At 50.7% G+C, this 20,948-nt stretch overlaps 2 protein-coding genes across 7 annotated transcripts in view; both read right to left on the reverse strand.

Moving 5' to 3' along the window:
* MXRA7 (matrix remodeling associated 7) overlaps positions 1-1,924 on the reverse strand; it is a 29,873-nt gene extending 27,949 nt beyond the window's left edge. Inside the window, exon 1 of one of the 3 annotated variants that reach the window (XM_074888888.1) lies at positions 1,409-1,924. In XM_074888888.1, the coding sequence (XP_074744989.1) occupies positions 1,409-1,825 (417 nt within the window). In that variant the 5' untranslated portion in view covers positions 1,826-1,924. The remainder of the gene's footprint in view (positions 1-1,408) is intronic. The other 2 variants (XM_074888890.1, XM_074888889.1) reach the window with 2 other exon arrangements.
* Positions 1,925-2,898: 974 nt separating this feature from the next.
* On the reverse strand, positions 2,899-20,869 carry JMJD6 (jumonji domain containing 6, arginine demethylase and lysine hydroxylase). 4 transcript variants are annotated; one of them, XM_074888980.1, is made up of 7 exons: positions 20,597-20,868; positions 19,457-19,845; positions 16,339-16,625; positions 14,878-15,013; positions 14,621-14,759; positions 13,843-13,970; positions 2,899-7,425 (listed from the first exon to the last, which is right to left on the reverse strand). In XM_074888980.1, exons 1-7 carry the CDS (start codon positions 20,765-20,767, stop codon positions 7,377-7,379), a joined length of 1,299 nt encoding a protein of 432 aa, XP_074745081.1. In that variant the 5' UTR covers positions 20,768-20,868; the 3' UTR covers positions 2,899-7,376. The 4 variants fall into 4 exon arrangements, with proteins under 4 accessions (XP_074745081.1, XP_074745079.1, XP_074745082.1 ...); XM_074888978.1 differs by lacking the exon at positions 2,899-7,425 and adding an exon at positions 8,270-11,761 and having other exon boundaries at positions 20,597-20,869; XM_074888981.1 differs by lacking the exon at positions 2,899-7,425 and adding an exon at positions 11,982-12,215 and having other exon boundaries at positions 20,597-20,867.
* Positions 20,870-20,948: the final 79 nt, after the last annotated feature.

A 20,948-nucleotide genomic window follows, 5' to 3' on the forward strand; every position in this document is an offset into this window, starting at 1 on the left:
CTGCACTTCATCAGAGAGCGCTGGGTGCGCCCCAGGCCCCCCAGAAGCTCCAGCTGGGTGGCCAGCTTTGGTACTGAGCTAGCCCAGCCAGGACCCAGCTGGCTAACGGCAGCCCAGGGGCTCTCCAGCTTGATAGAGATCCTGCTGCTCAAGGGCACCAATAAACCACATGGCAGAGGGACAGATGTGGCTCCCAGGACACTGGGGTGAGGGAGGGGGCTGCTCGAGAGCCGTACCCATGGCCAAGGGGTGCTGGGAAGGGGAGAGCTCCGAGGCTCAGAAACAACAAGGGGAGGTGAGGAGGAGCACAGGGAGGCAGACCCGCATCCCAGCCCCAGGAGGGGCTCCAGGCTCACCCCTGGGCATTGCAGAGCACCATGGTACAGAGGGGAGTGCGCAACCGACCCCCTGGGACTTGCCCAAGGCCGTCCAGTGAGTCAGTGGTGATGCTTTCCAAGGCGAGGGCTGTCTGCGCACTGCCCGGCAGCCTGGATACAGTCGCTGAGGATTACAAATGCTGCTAATAATAGCCAGCAGGCGCCTGGGCCCCAGGCCTGCGCTCCCCAGCTGAAACACGCTGCCTGCACACAGACGACGCATCGCTCCTGGATTTCTGAGCCACCCCATTACTCACTTCCCCCCATTGGGACAAGGAGCCGCCCTGGGAGAAAGCCACCAACGCAGGGACTTGTCACCGAGTCCCATCCCAGCCAGAAGAGAGCAGAGCAAGCTCTTTCCATGGATGCTGGGTCACCCTTTTATTTCTAAAAAAGATCTGGTGCTGGAGGGGGATTTACCGGGCGTTTATAGGCATCGCTGCCCCCACCAGCCCCCCCAGTTCAGCCGGTGGTCAGACCTCGGGGCCAGCGTCCTGCTGGGTTGGGAGGGAGGGGGAAACGCCCCCGGAGCAGGCAAGGACAGGCTGCTGGGGACAGTGTAAGGCAACCCCGCGCTGGCAATGGGACAGTTTGCTGCAATCCCCAGAAAAAGGATCCAGACGGGAAGAATAAACACCCCCACTGCCCCCCGCCCCCCAGCACCTGGATTAGCTCTGGGGGGAAGGAGAAGGCTCACAGGGGCTGGATGTGCAGCCAGGAGAGGCTCACATCGCCATACGCTTCTCTTCCTTTCTATCTGCACCATCTTGATTATTTTGAAGGGGGCGGTGGTGGAAAGGAGCCCGAAACACCCCCCGCCCTCGGGGACAACGGGCTTGTCCCCACCCGAGGGCATAAGCCCGGCTTTTGTCGGGACCGCTCTTGTTCGAGAGGCAAAGCCCGGGCGCTGCGCTCCCGCTCCGCCACCCGCGGGGACGGAGGCAGCAGGACACGACACGACACGACAGCGGCTGCGGGGACCCCGGCGGTGCCGGGGTACGGGGAGAGGCTCCGCAGGGAGCCGGCCTTACCTTGCTCTCCGCATCCTCCCGCTGCTCGGGCTCCCGGCGCTCGGCGGGCGGCTGCCGGGGGATGCTCTCGGCCGCCGCGGGGCTGGGCTCGGCCGCCGGGCCCGGCTCCGCCACCGCCTCCCGCTGCTCGGCAGCCGCCTCCTTCCCCTCCTCGCCCGCCCCGACCTCCTCCACCGGCACCCGGCCCCCCTCGTCCTCCGGCTCCTCGCCCGCGGCCGGTCCCGCTCCCTCCGGCGCCGCCGCCTCGGCCCCGGGGCCGCCCTCCCGGGCCGGCTCGGCCGCTGCCGGCTCCCGGGGCCGCTCCGCCGCCCGCTCCCCCTCGCCCCTCCGCAGCCTCACGAAGACGGAGGCGAGGACGAGGGCCAGGACGGTGAAGAGCAGCGGCACAGCCAGGTACAAGTCCAAGGCCACGTCCATCCTGCCCTGCTGCCGGAGCCCGCCCGACCCGACTGCGCGGCCGCGGAGGGTGCGCGGCCAGCCCGCTCGGCCTGCGGCGGGGCTGGGCAGGCTCTCAGCTGGCTTTACCCGGCGTCATCTGCCTGGGCCCTGCCCACAGCCCCGGCCCCCCCCTCCCCGGCCTCAGCACCCCCCTCCCACACGGAGCCGGCGGCCGGAGCCATCCCCCCCGCACCCCCCCGCACCCCCGGGTGGCATTTGGGCAAGGGGGGAGCGGGCGAGGAAGGTTTGCGCTGCAAGCAGCCCGGCTCGGGACGGGAGGGTCCTTCCTTAGACACCTCCCTGTACCCCAAAAGCCCTTCCCAAACCGCTCCGCGCACGCATCATTCGTAACTCTTTGACTTGGACGGTCTCTGTCTCCTCGCCGGTCCCCTGGGATGCTCGCCGGGGGCAGACAGGCACCCCCAGCTCGCTGAGCTCAGCAGGATTGCAGCTCTGTGCAGGTTGGGGTGTCAGCTGGCCTCCGTGTACCACTTAACGAGCGTTTACACCTTGTTGGCCCGTGGCTGGCTAGCGGAGGAGCTGGCAGGGCAAGGGAAGGGCTGTCCCGACTCCCCTGGGTGAGGAGCATCTGCCAGCGCATCCACGCCAAGCTTCAGGGCATCGCTCCACCTTCCCCAGGAGCTGCGGGCAGCACCGGTCTGTGCCATAAACTGCTGCCGCGCCCACCAGGCAAGCGGGTGCTGAGAGCAGCTGGGCTGTGAGAGCCTCCCCCCAGCACCTTGCTGCCGGGGTGTTGGAAAAACAAGAGGCTTAAAAAATGGGATGTGCCTAAAAGCCATCACAAGCTGGCAAGGAGGCTGGCCAAGGGGTTGTCAGGTCCTTCCAGACTCTGCCACCAAGGATTTCCTGCCTCTTGAGACTGCTGGGAGGATTAGCCAACCTTTTACAAAGCAGGCTGAAATTAGAAGGCCTAAGCTATTCCTGCCAGGGTAAAACCAGCACGGAGCTTTCTCCCAGCGGCACGCGAGGGGAGCAGACATGGGAATCTGCCCCCAAAGTTCCCTCCAGGGAAAAGGCTTTGAAGATATCTCTGGGAGCAGAGTTTTTAGTGACTGGCTGAAAACAAAACATGGACAAAGACAGGATTAAATCCCCAGGGTGGGAGGAAGGAAGCGAAGCCATGATCCTCACTGCGGTTTGTCTTTATTGGTAATCCTATCAGGCAGGCAATCATTAGCAGTACGGATAGTTGTATTCTTAGTAACAACCAACCATGGTACTTCTCTTCCCTCCTCCTGCATAGCTTTGCTTTCCTGGGCCCCGATCATCAGAGCTGCCCCCGAGCTCAGCCAGAACATCCAGACTTTTCTGATGTACATTTGGTCCCTTCTCCCTTCCTGCCCAAATCCACCCTTCAGTTTGGTGAAGCTACCGCCTTCCAAAAGTTTGACTCGCTAGGTGAACGTAGTGGAAAAGCACGAGGGATGTGACAGCCAGGGCTGCTCCACCAGGTAGCTACAAAGGGGTATAAACAGGTCTGGAGTACAGCGAGACTGAAATTCTCTCTCAGTCAGCTTCTGGGGGCAGGAGGAAAAAAGAGGCTCAGCCAAAGGGTTTATGGCAGAGTCTTGTCTGACAGGCCAGGGCAAGCATTGAATAGAGCCTGGCACAGCCCCGGGTATGGGACACATCGCTGGCGTTTGGGGAGGCAGTTTGGGAATCAGCAATTAATCAGGTTTGTAGTTTTTCAGGTTTTTAAGTAATCTTGGAGCTGAGCTGACCACCTGCAGGAGCCACGGAGGCATCGTCCCAAATCCAGTGCATCAGTTGCCCTCTAAGACTTCCCCCGAGCCCTGGAAATTGCTCACAGCTGGAGACAGAACCAGGGTGGGGGAACTCACAGGACTGGGTCTTTGCTCCTGTGCTCAGACAGACTGTCAGATTTGGGGACAAGGAGGAATTTTGGGCGAGACAGCCAGAGACTGGCCACCGTGGTCTGCTAGTAGGGTGACTTGGGGTGCTTTGGCCTTACATGCCTGTTTGTGGCTGTCGCAGCGCCCTCGCCTGCTGCCGACATCCAGGACACCTCCTGCTCTTTCTCCCTGGCACCGTGCACTTTCCAGGGCTCTCGGTGAAGCCTGTTAGAGGGTGTTTGCCCACGCAGGAACACAGCGGCACGCAGCCTGCATTAACCCAGTGCAGAGACCGAGCGCTTCAGCGGGTATCCTCTCAAGCAGGATTTATCACCGCCTTAAAGTACGAGGCGCTGGCGCTCACAGCTGCTTCTGAGGTCGGGATCACGGGTGGGGGAAGCAAACAGGAGCTACAGGCAGAGCCAACCATGAGCAGCTTCTGCCTTTGGCCCTGCAGGTCGCTGGAACCTGTTGCACTCGTAGGAGTCGTGAGAACTGCAGGGCTGAGGCACCTCTGAAAAACACCGCTCCTGGTCTTGAAGATGGCCAGGAGCGTGCCCGACACATCTGCAAGAACAGCTGCTCTCACCGGCCAACTTCATACGAGGTGGCAGAATCGGCAGCAGGGCTCAGCTCCCCACGCCAGAGCTGGGGTGGGAGCCAGACTTGCCTGCAGACTGTGATCTGATGGGGACGATCCCCCGAGCAGGTCCCCTGCGATATCCACTTGTCCCCTCCGTGGCTCTCCAGAGGCGAGTGGATGGAGTAGACTTGCCCTGATGCAGCAAGGCTCCCGCGGGGAGGGGCAGAGGGCAGCTGCAGGGTTCTCCCATCAACTCATAAAAACGTGCTGCTGCCTCTCTGAACTGCCGAGGTAGGTGGGGAACCCGGTCTCCAGCAGAGCAGGTGGCCCACGGAGGCTGGTGGTGACTCTTGTGCTTCCCTGGCGCTGGGCCGGTGTGACAGCCGCCTGCACTGGACTCCAAGGGGTGGCTGTCACGGAGCCTCTCCAAAACGAAGGAGAAGGGACTGCGACCCAACAGCCTCCGACTCCAGGACAGGAGGGGAAGGCTTCACGCGGGATCCCTGCCCTGCTCCTGCCCTCCAGCCCCGGGAGAGACGAGCTGCTGGTTTGTACAGAGTCCGCGGGCTCGGGGAGGGGAGCTCGGGGAGGACAATCCCCCTCGGGTCCCGCATCCCCGTCCCAGCCCGGGGTGCCAGCCTTGCCCAGCGCGGGGAACCCGCATGAGCACGCTGCCCTCTCCAGGGAGCGGAGCAGCTCTGCACCGCCGGCCAGGATCGGCTCCCCGAGAGCCCTGGCCCCGCACAAAAGCTGCTTTTACAGGGCCGCGGCGGGGGGAGCTAAGGGCTGGGCAACAGCTGAAGAGCTTTACCAACAAAGGGGGATTCAGGAGAGCTGCGGTGACAACTGCAACAGGAAGCGTCTCCCGCCCCGGAAAATGCTGCGCTGCAAATCTGCCTGCAGGAGGGACTGAGCTGGAGTGGCTGGAAGGGCCGGGAGAGCCTTCTGGAGGTACAAAACCCAACAGACCCCGTCGCAGCTTCCTGCTCCCTCCCACAGCATGTGAGCTGCGTGGGTAGTAGCTGCTCGACGTCCTCTGCTCACACGGATGCGTCCCTCACCCCCCCGAGGCGAGCGAGGTGGCCGGAGCAAGCGGAGCTTCAAGACCCCTCTCCCCCGTGGCTGTAACCCCAGCACGGGTCTACAAGATCCTGAAGCGGGGTGAGCAGATACAGGCTGGTTTCTAGCAGGGAAAGCAGCAGCTGTGGGTTCGCACAGACCTCAGCGACTCCAGGCAGATGATTCCATGTTCCCAGGTCCTCCAAGAGCCCAGCTCCCCTCCCCTAAAGCTTGAGCACAGACTGGTCTTTGAACTGGTCCAAACTTGGGTAATTTCTGCAAGCCCCAGTCACGCTCCCAGTCACCAGTACCACTTTTTCCTTGCCAAGAACAGCAACATCTCTGCGCTGCTGGCAGAAATCAGAAGCTATCCCAGGAAATGTCACCGTGCTCACCCCGTTCTCAGCTGACACAGGCATGGAGGTCACTGACCCTTCTGGCTGCCTGTTCATTTGCGTTTTCACACCCGGCCATGCGCTGGCTCCGATGCTGCCGCAATACTCAGAGAGCTGGTTTGATTCACGAGTGGCAGAAAACTAAACACCACAAGAAGAGTTCAGCTCACCAAGAGGGCCGAACCCACCCAAGGGAGAGGACGGCTGTGCCTGGCCCCCACTGAAAGGAGGGATCCCAAAGAGCTCTCTCCTGAGGGCTTGTTTCTATGCTTTCTCCCTAAGCCCCACGACTAACCCCGCTGCTCACTAGGCCTCTGGTCTCACCCAGCACAGCTCTTCTTCCATCATGTTAAAACTCATTTCCCAGTCTAATCCCCAAGCTAGGGCAGGCTCTGAGGTGTTGTTGATGGTCTTCAAAGTTTTGACCCAGCTGTACAATTGGCCTTGCCCTTGAAAGCAAGCTGATAGTCCCTGGTGAACCAAAAGCTCAAGGATACTTGCAGCTAGTCCAGTCCTGACCGCAGAACAGCTGAGAAAAGACACAGCCTTGGGTCTAAACAAGGCAACGCTGCATCAGAAAAGCAATTCTGAAATTCTCCTCCAGCCCCGATACGCCCTCCCTGCCAGCAGTGCTGGGACCCGGCCAGACCAGCTGCTGCTCCTCCAGCTGCCCCCATCCTCCTCCTCCTCCTGGCAGGCTGTGGTGGCAGCCCCCCATTTCAGGTCCTTCTCTTGAGCAAGAGGACACACCACGGTTAGAGGCATCATATACAGGTGGGAGCCACCAGCTCTCAAGCCAGAGGGGACATGGAATGATTATTTCCTTTTGAACACATTTCCCCATCAGCTCTACCTGCCTCAATTTATAATCCTCCAGAAGCAGAGGAGGTGCAGTCCCATGGAGGAGCCTTTATATGCCTTGAAAAAAGGATGAGATGCTGCAAGCATAATAGTTCAAACCTGAACCAATCTTGAAACACATAGGTACTTAGTGCTGTGCCTAACACTCAACCAGGAATGCAGCCCTGTTCTCCCTGTGATGTGCTTTCTAGCTGCCACAAAAGAAATAGCAGTGGTTGGTTGTTTTTGCATCAAACTGGATTAAAGGAGCAAGAGCATCAGCGAGGGTGCAGCACAGACAATACAACCTCTGCACACCCACTCAGGTAACCTTGTCCTGTTGGCTGCCTGGTAGCAATTAAAAAAAAAAATCAGTTTGCTGTCCTCCTTGATGAAATAAGGTATTAGGTTGTAACTGTCACAAAAAGGAAGACAGGTAGATAAGTCAGAGGAACAAAAATTAATCAAGTCCAGGTTGCAAGGCCATAGTGGCACTGAAGTATGTACCAGCAGTACCTGCAAATTAGGGAGAACACTGGAATTATCTTGAAGCTGGGAACATGCAAAATTGCCTCTCTTGGGAATGAAAAGCAGAGGAGATACATTATAAAAGCGTTTCTACAATGGCTCTACTTAGCTTTCAGCCACCACAATTCATACCACTTTCTGGAATTGGGTCTTGTTAAATGCCAAGCACCGACACACCCGCAGTGCCCACATGGAGAGCAGGGGCTCATTTGCTAATTGCGACGGCCTGGCCGCATCGAGCTAGACAGTGTCTAGCAGAGGACGTGAACAGGGCACGGGGAGAGATCTTCTGAGGAGCAACTGGAAAGAAAAAAAAATTTGGTTTTATAGGTGACAGTAAACAAGAAGAGTGTTTACATCAGCATTTGGGAAGGGAAGGACAGATTTATGCAGAAACCAACGAACTTGCTGTCTGCTGCCACAAAACCATTTACTCTTCAAGGTGTTTCATTCTACAATATATTGATATAAATATTTCAGAAGCCTCCAGGCTGCTGTCCCACACTGTTTCAGCTTATTTACCTGCAGTTACTGGTTTCAACAAACCTCACTAACAAAACATACAAGTTTTTCCACTTTCTCAATCCTTGTTCCACTACACAGCCGAATTTATTCCAAGGCTGCTTCATACACTGGGGAGCACCCTCAGAGGCAGCTCCCCCCCATACCCCAGGCACAGGGGGAAGGCTGGTTGGTGCTCTGCTTGGAGCCCTGCCCTTCCACCACAATCTCGCACTGCGCAGCTTATCTAGAAGCTCAGCTGAAAGCAGCATGTGACACCTGGAAGATGAAACTCCCTCTCGCCAGTATTAGGTGGCAAGAGAAACACAAGCCAAGGCTTCCTGTAACACAGCCTGGGGAGGACAGGGAAGAGGGGAAAGCACGCACTGCAGTCTGGAAATAAAGCTACTGACACAAACCTTCTCCCAAAGCCACCACAGCCCCAGCAGCTTCCAAAACACACCCCACCACACAGGTGTGCTAATCACATGCGAGAAAGAGCTCAGGAAAGTCCCCAAAGCACCCCCACAGCTACGACCTGAACACCTCTCAGCATACTGCAGCGCTCTGGGAAGCGGAGGTGTACACTGGTAGGTTTTTTTTTTTCAGATCAGGATATGAAAAAAGTGACTAGCCGACAGGATAATGCAAAATAATTGATTTTATTTAAAATAAAAAGCAAAAACACAATCATCCGAACAAGACAATTAAGAGTATCCCAGCTCTGCTGGATGGGGTGATAAAAGCAGCTAACGGCAGTGGCAGGGCAGGGCTTGGAGCCGACAGCGTGACTGTCAAACGAATCAGTAAGCTCTTTCCTTCCCCCCTTTGCAAGGGGGATGCCAAAAACCTCCCATTACAATGAGCCCACACAGCCATTTCAGATTTGATTCAGTCAACAGTCTTGCTTCCTGCCCCACAGTGGCTGGGGATTCAGGGAGGAAAAGAGTCTAGGTTAATTATGAAAGAGGTTGCTGTCTTTCTTCTAAGCATTTGGAGAGGCTTAATGTAACTGAGAAGACAAGCTGGAGCCAGCGTACCCAAGCTGGAAAGGGGAGGAAGGTATGCCAGTGCTTCCTCGGTGTCACCCGCTCCCGCAGCACTTGTGCAGGGAACAGGTGCCGAGATCGGCGCGCCTGTTGTTCACAACTACAGTTCTGACGGGGTATTTAATTCGTTTGCTCCTGAACTGTCACAGCAGACAAGCCTGTATTGGTTACCAGACTCAAAAGCACGGCCAGAGCTCACAAATCCCTTTACCTTTCGCCAGAGCAGGCAGGACAATAACACCGATACGCACAGTACAATCGGGAAGCCCGCAGTCCAAACCCGGCATGTGGCTCACTCAGCCCGGCCCTGGGGAACGGGGCAGCCCTCAATGCCCCGCCATGGGGCTGAAACACGCCGGCGGGGGCCAAGGCAGAGCAGCGTGGCTGCTTCAGGACTCACGGAAACAAGGGGCCCACCACGTCTGGGTGCTGGACCACAGCAGCCTGCTGCATCCCAGGGCTCTACAGTACACAAAAGCAGAGGGGTTGGAACAAGAGACACAGATGCCCCAAGAAGCACAAGGCTGGAGAAGTGAGAGCACAAAACCCACTCTCCCCAGTCAGCCTCCCACAAGCAGGGAGCTAGGCACGAGGCGAGCACAGTTTTTAACTTTATTCCTCATTCACCCGGCCTGGAATGAGGGCCTGGGAAGCACCAGCTCCCCCGCTTCCTGTCAGGCCAGTGAAGCCGACTCCCTGATGAGAGATAACCTAATCTAGTCCTATTTTAAAAAAAATTCCGATCTAGCAGGACCTCCTGTTTAGAGCAGGCCATGAAATGCCAACAGTGAAACTCTGGTGAAAACAAAAAGCCTTGTTCTGCTACAATTTATGTACCACACAGCAATTCTGGAAGGGCCACCCCAGAACACCACGTGGCCAAGAGTGCTGAACAACATCCCCAATGTTTTCGGCTACAAAAAGCTAACACCAGGTTAGGAAGTCTCAGGTTGCTTAGGATGTCTGGAACACGCTTTGTGGGAGGACGACTTCAAAGCATCTTACACAGCAATGACATTTCAGCCTCACAACACCCCTGTGAGGTAGGTATTTTCCTCATTTGCTAAAACAAAGACAGAAGCTCACCAATTCGGCTGAGGCAAGAGCCTGTAAGCGGAAGAACCAGAGATCCCAGGAGTCCTGATTCCCAGGTCACCTAAACGCCTTTGTTTCATATCAGAAAGTGCCTTGTGGAGAAGTCAGAAGAGCGTTGCTGGTATCACAATGCCTGCTGTCCATTTCAAACTCACTGCTTCTCTGTGAGGGACGGCAAATGAACACAGGCTTCAACTGGGAACAGTTTTATTTCACCCCGTGGAAGAGTTCATAGGCATGGAAGAACACTCTGCACTCTGGATCTTCCCACTGTGCTCCTGGTGGCAGAGGTGTGGTATTCCCGGCACAGCGATCAGGCTTTCACGCACAGGTAAGATTTTAAGACTGCAAAACTGAACCATGAGCGCCAAATGCAATCCCAAGCTACAGCACAAGCCATCTTCCTGACACACTGTCACACCACCAAAGAGGGCAGCGGACAGTTCTCCAAGGGCTCCCCGTACCGTGACAGAGCTGAGACTTCTGAGCCTTCGTCTCCCCAGGCCCCCCCCAAGTTCTTCCAAAAGGCAGGAGCTGCAGCCTGCTCTGTCTGAGGAGACATACAGATTGTGCAGGCTCCCAGGCTGCTCAACTGGGCAGGAAAAAAGGCAGCCTTGGCCAGAAATGCCAGGAGTTTGAGAAGTTTCTTTGAAAATGAAGTAATTTTGTGGAGAACCTGCAGCAGTCTACAGAGCAAGCATGCTCACTTATGCCTGGCTATCACAGGAAATCCAGGAGTCTGGACAGCTAAAGAACATACCAAAAAACCTTTTCTCTCTCTCCATTCTTCCACCACCACGCTGCTCCTACACAAATGACTGGCACAGAAGATTCAGAAACAGAGATCCTGACAAACGTATTTAGGATTCCCTGGTACAACAGGATATGGCCTGGTCTCCCAGAAGGGAGAGAGTGTTTACATAGGAAGAGACAAGGTTAAAAAAACAAGATCAGAAAACCTAGTCAAGCAATGTTCTGGGTTCCATCATACCCAACACATGTAAGAAAGTCACAGTTAAGGCTGCCAATCTGCTTTTTAATTCTGCTACCAGTGCCTGGGCATTATTGCATGTTTATTACACGCATGCCTCTTCTGCTTTCAAATTTCCTCTCCCAAAGAAGAATGGCTGAAGTGAGATCTAATGCCCACTGCTCCTAGGTCTCAGGAGAGCACCCAAGGAAGCACCCCAACCCTGCCAGCTTCTGGCTGTGCTGTTCAGATCAAGAAGAAGGATCATCTCCTTGCAGCGCTCCTTCAGCCACAGGCCTCTTCGCTGACACCACCAGCACAAGCCCCCACTAAAAAAAAAACAACAGCAGCTCCAACAGATCCCCTGGGGATGAGAGCTTTACCCAGCGTTAATACAAATGCATCTACACAGACTTAAGCAACACACTGCATTTTTAAAAAGCAAAGAACAACAATACATCCCCCTCCCAGTCCTTTAAAATTGGCACCACAAGTTCTGGAAACGTCTGAACCCATAACCTCAAAGAAAAGCCAGTTAGGGATGTGACCTGCACTGGCCTGAACGAGCCTATGGCCCTGTAACTGTTTGGTATTTAAAGCCCAGCAACTGTTGTTATCATACAAGAGTCAGACCTCGTCAGTTGTTGCCTAGTGCTACACATCACACCTGCACCTGAAGGATTGTAATTACTGGCAAATGCTGACATTTTCCCCCATGTTTTTTGCTGTACAAGAAACTCCAGGATTCTCCTGCTCCATCAAGCTTCCTATCACAAGGTGCTAGTGCATCTTTGTTACCAGTCATCATAACAGACACAGAGCAAAAGTAAATGGACCGTTGCTGGTTAAGGTGTTGCACCTCAGATGTATGCCATAGACCATGAAAGATGCTTCAGGTCGGTGGTCACCTCCACTGAAGTCGCTTCGGTGTTTGGAGCATTCATACCACCTTCCCCTCCTGAAATTCTGGTGCGAGATCCGCCGGACGTTCAGATAGGCCAAAAGGGCTGGTGTTCCTTTCCTCAAGTGTACAGGACAACATGTAAACATATGACAGTGTCAAAGCAAGGCAGGTTTTTAGATTTACCTGCTGGTTTTAAAAAGAGTTCTTCAAAAACTGACCGTCGTCTTCCTTGCCAGTTACATGAACCATTAAATACTTGGCATGTCCTTACCCAAAGCTGGGTTATTAGTGCACTCACTCGGGGCGCAGAGGGGACAAAGCATTGCACAATAACGTAGAGTCGGGGCATTCCCCTAGAAGTTATTAAGGAGCCAACCTTTGACAGCACATAATGAAGACAGATGTCTGGATCAAGGAAGAGTGACAAAAACTTAAGGACTGTGAGAAATAGAAGCAGAAGGGGGTAGAACAGAGCTGGCTGGCTGCTAACGGAGCTTCGATCGGCAGCTGCCTCTAGGTGGGTGTTGTTATCGCTCAGGGGTAGCTGCGGCCTCCACAAGATTCCCTAATCCTGTTAAAAAAAGTACAACTGCCTGTCAACAACTACAGCAATTCCCCTCATGTCAGGACACAACATCGCAGCATGCAGGTTAATTGTATGCTTACTCTTCCTACAGAATTGTACAAGCTAAGTAAGATTTTATGTTTGGAACTGTTTCTATCCACTAATCTATCACACAGCTGGTGCAGAAAGCCCACCTGTCCTCAGAGTAAAACAATCAACATATAGGAGGAAGAACAGTGAAACCTGGAAAGCAAGTGTTCTAGGCAATGTGCTCATTTTTAATATTTAAGATATTCATTTCAAAAGTTGAAGTGCAAACAACTGAAAAATGCACAGGATTTTCAGAAGCACAGATCTGCATGTGTGCTCTGCACTTTTACAGATGTTTGTGGCTTTTTTTAAAAACAGGATCTGCATTAAGGTTTATTATCTCCTGCTGCTCCTCCCTGCCTGAAGTCACACTGGCTCCAAAATGGGATTTGACAATGTCATAACAAACAAATTGTTAAAACCCTCAGGGCAAAAGAAGCAGTCAGTACAATTCTCTCCCAACTGTTTAATGATGCTCTTGTACTTGTAATTCAATTGTACTCAGTTATGAGCAACTCCTGAAAACAAGAGAGCAGTATGTCACAGCAAGATAAATGGCAACATGTACAGGAGCAAACAGGCCTTTAGGCGTGATCCTGGGAATCTGGGCTTCCCCACTGAATTACTACTGCACGCCTTCCTCAGCCAGCCACACAGCACCTGCATCCACGCCAAGCCTGGAGCACCCAACACCTCCAGAACTAGGCAGCACCCTCCTGCAGGGAGGTGGCTAATACAGCACCATCGGTTAACCAAACTGCAAGGAGTTTGCTTAAGAATTTTGGCCTCTGCTACATGAAAAAAAATGCTTCATTTAGCAAAGAATTTCTAAGTTCCTCCCTGTGGAATACTCTCAGATTCCCAGTGTTTCACTGTTTTTAATCTGGCAAGACCAGAGAACTTCCTTCCTCGGCAACTTTACCCTAAGCAATACCTATTGGTTCTGCAATACTAATGTTCTCTCCCTCCAGACTGACTAGAAACTTGCCTTTTTTTTTTTTTTAATAGGTAAACACAGGCATTTGGTATCCAAGATGAATTTTGCCTTTAACAGATAAAACAGTGGGCCACACTGAAGTAATCCAGGCAACAATAAGAGAAACCGTACAAGTACTTGAAGGTTTCCTGTTTGGACAACAAGGCATCGAAACCTGAGTCTTGCCTGATCATTCCTCATCTTTAACTGCTTACTATTCATTTGTGCTCTCTGAAGAGCACAGTTAAAATATACCACCTCTCCCATTAAGCAAAGTAAAATGCTTTCTCTATTAAAAGAAACAACTAGGAAAAGTAATAAAACTGTTTATTAAATAAAGTAAAAAACCTAATTTTAAAACAAATATCAAGAATCTTAGTTATCAGTTTGGAGCAACAAAAATAATTCACGGAGGGAAGATATCACCACTGGCCAACTGCTTTATGTTCTGTAAGGAATCCCTTGCTCTCATCCCTCCATCCTGACGAATCACCCTATCTGAAGTCTGCCAGCTCTGCCTTGTATTGTCTTTTGCTCATTTAAAAACAACAGTTGCCATCGGGTCACCTGGAGGAGCTGCGCTCTTTGCTCACACAGTCGTCCTGGGAAGTTGTATCACCGTTACCCATCATGCTGCATGTTCTCCTCTTTTTCCTCCGGTGCATCATCCCCTCTGTCTCAGAGCCAGAGTCACACTGAAGCATGAAGAGATGAAATGAGAATTCAGAGAAACCTGGTAAACTGGTAATGCTGTGGAATTCACCCTAAAAGCTACCTCAGCAACCCTGAATAATCACTATTCAAAGAACATGATATTTTAGATTAGACACATGAAATAGATTTTAAATTAAGTGTTTAAAAACCAGGAACAGGTATGTTCTTCGATTTGATCACTGACTAAGCTGGCTTGGGGCAAGATAATTGATCTTAAAAGGACCTAATTTTCTGAGAGCAGACCTGGTGCTTTCTGAAGCACTTGGCTGCCTAGAGAAGTCTCCTGTCATAACTGACAGTTTCAGATTTGGATCTTGTTTCCCCTCCTCATTTTTAAAACATTCATTTTGCAGCCATTTTACACAAGCATGGCTTAGCTAAATGAGTGACAGATTTATATATAATATAAACACAGATCAAACAAACCGAATCCATTTTGCAATACAAAAAAAGGCTTCAGCAAACTGAACCTGCCAAGACCACAGGCTCCTCCACCACATAGATTTGTTTAGCTGTTTTCTATTAATTTCTTCCATAAGACACAAATATTAAGATGAAGACTCATGATCAGGTATGGAAAAACCAGTATAATTGCAGGATATTGATCACCTACTGCAGAAAAAAGTATTACCTCTGAATCGGAGTCTGAGGAGCTGGAACTTGAGGAACTGGAAGAATCGCTGGAACTATCGGAAGCAATACCAGTAGATTCCTGCAGGTCAACTGAATCAGCCAAGGCTGCCAAGTCAGGGTGCTCCTGCTTTAGGATCCTAAATAGAGTTGAAATTTCAGCGTTAGCCTTTGAACAGTAACACTGCATGTAAACAAAGAGGGTATTTTTGGGTTGTGTTTTAGAGAGTATGAAAAGAAAACTACTAAATCTCTTACCTGTACCATTTCCGTGACAATTTGGGTCTCCCTCTTACTGTCTTGTGCCACACCACAGGGAAGTTGGTACAGCTGGCGAAGTTTTGAGTGATGGCAATAGTTGTGTCAAGATTGAGAACTACATGCCACCAGCCACCTATAAATACAACACCAATGACAGTTTCTGGCAGTGTAAGTTCAAGAACAGCCATGCACACTTATCCCACAGCACAGGTGGAAAGTGGACCTTATCTCCCAAACCCAGGTGAGTTTCCACCACATCGTCTTTCCTCAGTCTTATGTCAGCATTCATTCCAGTGCCTTATAGATTCTTGTTACAGAAGGCTGCTCAATGCTCTGACCAAATTATCCAGCTCACGAACAGTACTGAAGATGACTTGACAGCAACACACTGGCTACTGATGGCTTATTTAATAGCAAGAGCCACTGTAACCCAGGCTGCACAGAGACCCTTTCTGTTAAGCTGGAGAGCACTTCCCATGCTGATTTAGTAATGTTCTTATGACTACAGACTAACCTTTCATTTAAAAATAGACGCAAAATTGTTTCCCCACACGGGATAAAAATAGACAGGGTGTTCTTGCAACCCACTTATAACCTCAAAAAAAGACTAGGGAAACAGTTTAATGGAACCCGACAGCTACAAAATCTTAACAGAAGGTACACTGAGGAGTCACTAATAAGTGCCAAGACAATCACAAGGCACTCTTCAAACATGAAGTCAGCTGGATGTTAGAGACAAGCAATGTGGATAGAAGGTATGGGCCATGCTGCAAAAAAATGATGCAAGATTTAGAGGTTAGAATTTGGCACTGAACTCACCGCTTTATCCACTAGCCACGTCACCTCCCAGTAATAATGGGCACACAGTGTGCAGCCACTCAAAGAGAATGGTATCTTGATCAGATCGTTCTTTAGCTTTTGATTTCAAATGCAAGATGAAGCATAACCACAGAGACGTGGGTGGAAGGTGTCAGTGCCTTTAAGCAGTTCTTTTCCCACAGCTAAGAAAAATTCATATGCAGTCAGACTACCCAGGCTACAAAATTCAGTCATGAATTTGCTACGGTGTATATAAACTCAAACATTTTTGTCTAAGAGTTACTAGCACTCAGACACCTCTATTATTTTATGTCTTGACAACTTCCTATTACTGCAATTTAGTTCAGGATCACACTCCTGTGATGCTGCAACTCAGGTCCCATGTGTTTTGTCATCTGTACCACATGCAATCATATCCTACATGTCATATATATTTCAGGACACTCAGAAAATAACTGAATAGTCTCAAAATGAACCTCACGATATCTATCCCTTTTGAAACAGCTCAGAATGGTTTCTTTAGTAAGAGATGGGCCATATAAGAAAGCTGAAATACTCTCTTCATCTCTACTACACGCAAATGTTAAAACTATGCTTTTCTCTCTCCCAGATTTCCTTACTGGAGAGATTTGTACATACCTGGCACAAAGACTGTCTCTCCTGGTTTCTGCAAGATTTCCAGGGGTTTGAACTCAGGGGGCCAGGTGGGGAGCTGCGTCCTCGGATAGATGACGTTGAACCAAGTGATGGCCTCATCCTGCTGGTTCCCTCCCTCTTCTCGCGTCACTTTGATCAGCTCTCGGGGAGTGCTGGTAGGGAACAGGCACCAACGCTTGTGTCCCTGGACTAAGGCATTCCACGCACTAGTTCCCAAGGGATCGATGTGGATTCCTGTTCCAGAACGAGGTGGGCCCATCACAAACCATCTGCATGGGGGAATACAAAAATCCTTTAGTCAGAGAGCAAGCAAGTAGTTACTTTCTTCAAGTTTCAGTTTCATTTCCTTCCTTTACCTTCTTGAGATTGTTAGGCTCACACTACAGCAAAAAGATATGACACATGGGTTTAACCTAAAAATCAACACGAATTGGGACAGGAATGACTCTGGGACAAGAAAGCAAAGATAGCTTTTTATATTTCATCGCTGTATTTTGTTTTAAACAGTTCTTCAATAAAATAATCACATTCATAAACCTTGAAATCACTATATAAGTCACAACAGCCTGCGTTAGGATTCTTATTATGCAGGAGGATTCTCCTAGTCCTATGTTTTTCTAAAATTTGCTACTCATAAACGGATCCAGAACCACAGAACAGCGAGGAACAAACAAAAGGCAACACAAGTAACGAACAGAGCAAAGTTACGCAACCCTGGCCTCCCTCTACGCCTTCTGTTCACTTACAACAGGCTTTTCATTCTAACATTTAACTAGACGGAGCTTATTCTCCAGTGACCATTCAGGATTTGGTGTGTATATTCTCATTCCCCATTTGCAAGGTTTATTCCTCCCAATGGAGAACTTTATCTACTATACACGTTTAACAGCAGCAGCACCTTCAATTGCTCGTTTCCCCTGTAACAGCACAGTAAGATCTACCATACCAGATAAAGCAGCGTGAGGTGACTTAGTATCAGGCATCAAGAGGAAAAATATGGCAATAATTATTTAATGGGCAGCAGAGAGGATATAAACTAAAGCACCAACAAGATCCTTCCATCACATGGCTGACAGGCAGGTGATACCCAGCAAGAGGAGTTCAAAGGTTCAGAAAATATCAGAAGTCAGCAAGCTCTCCATCTCCCCCTTCCAATGCAGGTGTAAATCAAGCTGGTTGTCAAGTATCATTTTCTAGCACCAACTGTAGGACTGTAAGTTTGGTTATCAAGCTACGCTCTTCCTACTTCACAAAGGAGCCATAAAAAGGTAAATAAGCAGGTGTTTATCACTTCTATTGTCAATTCACTCTTTAGATTCATATTAGCCTTGGAAAGCTAATTAAACCACAAGCAGAACAGTCAAAGCTTTCCCAAAGAAGTCAGAAGAAATTAAACACATAAAAATCTGCCTGGTACACAGACAGACGCGCTGCTCAATATCATTTTTCTGACTATAACCTGAATCTACACACGCAGAAGATTAAGAAACCCTTTAATTTACCAGCATCTCCCTCCAGGCATTTAATTTACAATGAACATAACCCAGTTTGCCACAAGACATCAAATTTACCATTAAAACCTCCACAACCTGTAACTTCAATTTAAAAGCAAAAAACACAAACCCCAACATACCTCTCCCAAACTAAAATAGCCACTTCAGTAAATGTCTTCCAGAAATTACCGCCTTTATTTCAAAGAGGAACAACTCCAATAAAGACTCTCTAAACGGCAGAAGTTCTTACGTTAAGGTCTATACGCTACGCTATCACACACTTCTCAATCCAGAGGTCAATCTGTACAGTTCTCATCCTGATTAGAAAGCACCACTTCCGGATGGATTTTCAATTATGCTCTTAAACTGCTGGGTACTCTTCATCCGTTTCTGTACCTAGATGAAACCCCTAACTCCAGGGGGCATCAGTGTGCTCTCCTGCATCATTCATCTCAAAAAATGGTAGCAACCTCAAACAAACCTGCATTTTCCAGAATAAAGTACAAGAATTGTGAATAGCAAGATCACAAGCAAGGAGCTCAGCATGTGCCTGTAGGTGGGGAGGGTGTAGGGGAAAGAGCAATATAAGTGAGTCACAATCAGATTATCTAGTTTACCTATAACTTGGAAAAAAGACTGCCAGTTCTGTAAACATCTTCTGTTTCTACTACAGACTACTCCTGGTGTGCTTTTGAGTTTGATCACAGCATTGTATGTTCTTAGAAGTGAATTATAAAAAGGGTCTGTTACAACACTGTAAACACATTAGTTCTGCTTCACTCCTGCAAAAGCGCACCTGGACTATAGACACGTGAGAGACTGCAGAGAAGAGCACCATTATTCATTACTTGAGAAAACCCACATCACAGCCTCGTGTCACTCAAAGGGCAAGGTATTCTCTGACAATTATAATGTCACTGTAAAGACTTTAATTACTTGGCAGCTTATGTTCATACTGCTATGAAGCATTATATTAACATAGATAAAAATAACTTTTGTACTTAACAGCCCAAATACAAGGTTGTTGTATTTGATTTCAGGATTGAAGTGTCATTTCAATCCTTTTCCAATCAGATGCAAAAAAAGAGTTGAAAAGACTACACTGATGTGAAATACTGTTATCTCTCAAAATCATCTGAAGGGGAGCTAAGGACCAGTGTCCACACACCCTTCATACTCATCTAGCTTCAGATCTTTACCTTAAAAGGACTAACCCATAATTAAACAAAATTCCACACTATACATAAGCCACTGGTGCAAAACCCAGGGGCTAGTCTTGAGGTACTTAAAATCTGAAAGCCAGAAGGCACACATAGCAAGATATTAATCCTCACAACTTTCATTAACTATGTAATTTTTTTAAAATCTAAAAAGTGAGGTAAACTGACTTAATAAAAAAACCCAAAAAACCAAACTTGTAGCAATACTGGTGGCAGAACCAGAAATTGTGATACACAAATCTGCCCTTCCCTCTGTCTGAGTATGCTCATTTCAGAAAAGTAGACATAAAGCTATTACTTTATTTTATACAAGACAATCATACCTATTTAGGAGTAACTAATGAGACGGAAAATACCTACTTTTATCTTGCTGACACTGTACTGTACCTGTAAGGTGGCCTTCGTTTCTCCCCTGCATACTGAAAAAGATCATCAGTGAAGAATTTGGGTACTTTGTAGTCCTCCAGGAGTTTCCTGCGCTTGGGATGCTCTCCATAACTGCTGTCAAAGATGTAGAGTGGGCTGTCATCGCGTGTGGTTTCCATGTACTCTATGTAGTATTTCATCTTCATCTTCACAGAATAACCGTCATTGTCCTCCCCGCATTTGAACTTCTGGTTCCGATACTTGCGTTTCAGCCGTTCCAGAGTCCACTTCTCTTGGGCAGACCAGCCCACCTGGGCATTCAGCAAGACTACAGGCTTGTAAGGTTTTTCATAACGCTCAACAAATTCCTCCACTGTTAACTGGAGCGCATCTGCCCTCTCCACGTTATCCTGTGAAACCAAGAGAGGAATACAGAACAGATATTACAATAGACTAGCATGCTAGAGCTGTGCTAAGTCGGTGTGGAGGAGCTTCACACTCATACTTTGCTCCATACACCACGAGGGTATCAAGCTGCCTACGTGTTATTTTAAGCTCCCCGAGGCAGCAGTCCTACTTCTCTTGCCCTACTCCTTGCACCCATCAGTAACACCAGCAGGCTAAAGCCATTTGGCACTCCTCCCCACCGAGGCAACTCCCCGGGCGGAGAGGCCACCCCTGCCCTTTCGGCTGACACATTCCCTGCTGCATTTTCACCCCTCTCACCGCCCCCGGAGAAAGCGTCTGGGAATTACGTGGGCGCTCCGGCACTGAGGGTGCCCATCCCACCCCGACGGGGCCCTGACCTCCCCGCACCCTACACCACGTGGAGGAAGGAAAAAACGCGAGTGCTGTTAGACTTGACCTGACCCTCTCCCTCAGCAACCCGGCCCAGCACCCCCAGGGAGCCCCACCAGCTCTCAAAGCAGCCCCAGCCTCAAGAAAGGGCCCTTTCCCAGTTCCCATCAGACTTTCCCCAGCCCCCCCCCTGCCCCTCAAGACTCCCCAGGACCCCCTCAGTCGTGTGTCTGCCCGCCCCCTCCATTCCCCTCAGGGCCTCCCTGTTCCCTTCAGGCCCCCATTTCCCACCCGCCCTGTTTCCCTCAGCCCCCCCACCCCGTTCCCCTCAGGCGAGGCGGGGTCGGCACGGCCAGGGCGCACCTTGCAGGCGGCGGGGCTGAGGGGGAAGGTCTCGCAGTAGTTGTGACGGGTCCAGTCCAGCGAGTCCTTCAGCTCGGGCCGGGCGCTGCGCTTCGCCTCACGGATCCGCTTCTTGCTCTTATGATTCATGCTGGCGGTGTCGTCGGCGGCAGCGCTGGGGACCGTCACCATCCGCCGCCGCTGCCCCCGCCGTGCCTCAGGCCCCGCTCCTGCGCCCGGCCCGGCCTGGTCCCGGCCCGGCTCGCCCCAGCGCGGCCGCCGCACCTTCGAGAAATTTCACCCCCTTGCCGCCGCTGTCGCCGCGGCCCCGCCCCCGCCGCTCTCCCATTGGCTCTCTGCGCCGCTGTCTTCC

Source organism: Strix uralensis, chromosome 19, assembly GCF_047716275.1.
Source record: "Strix uralensis isolate ZFMK-TIS-50842 chromosome 19, bStrUra1, whole genome shotgun sequence".
In the NCBI taxonomy this organism is placed as follows: Eukaryota; Metazoa; Chordata; class Aves; order Strigiformes; family Strigidae; genus Strix; species Strix uralensis.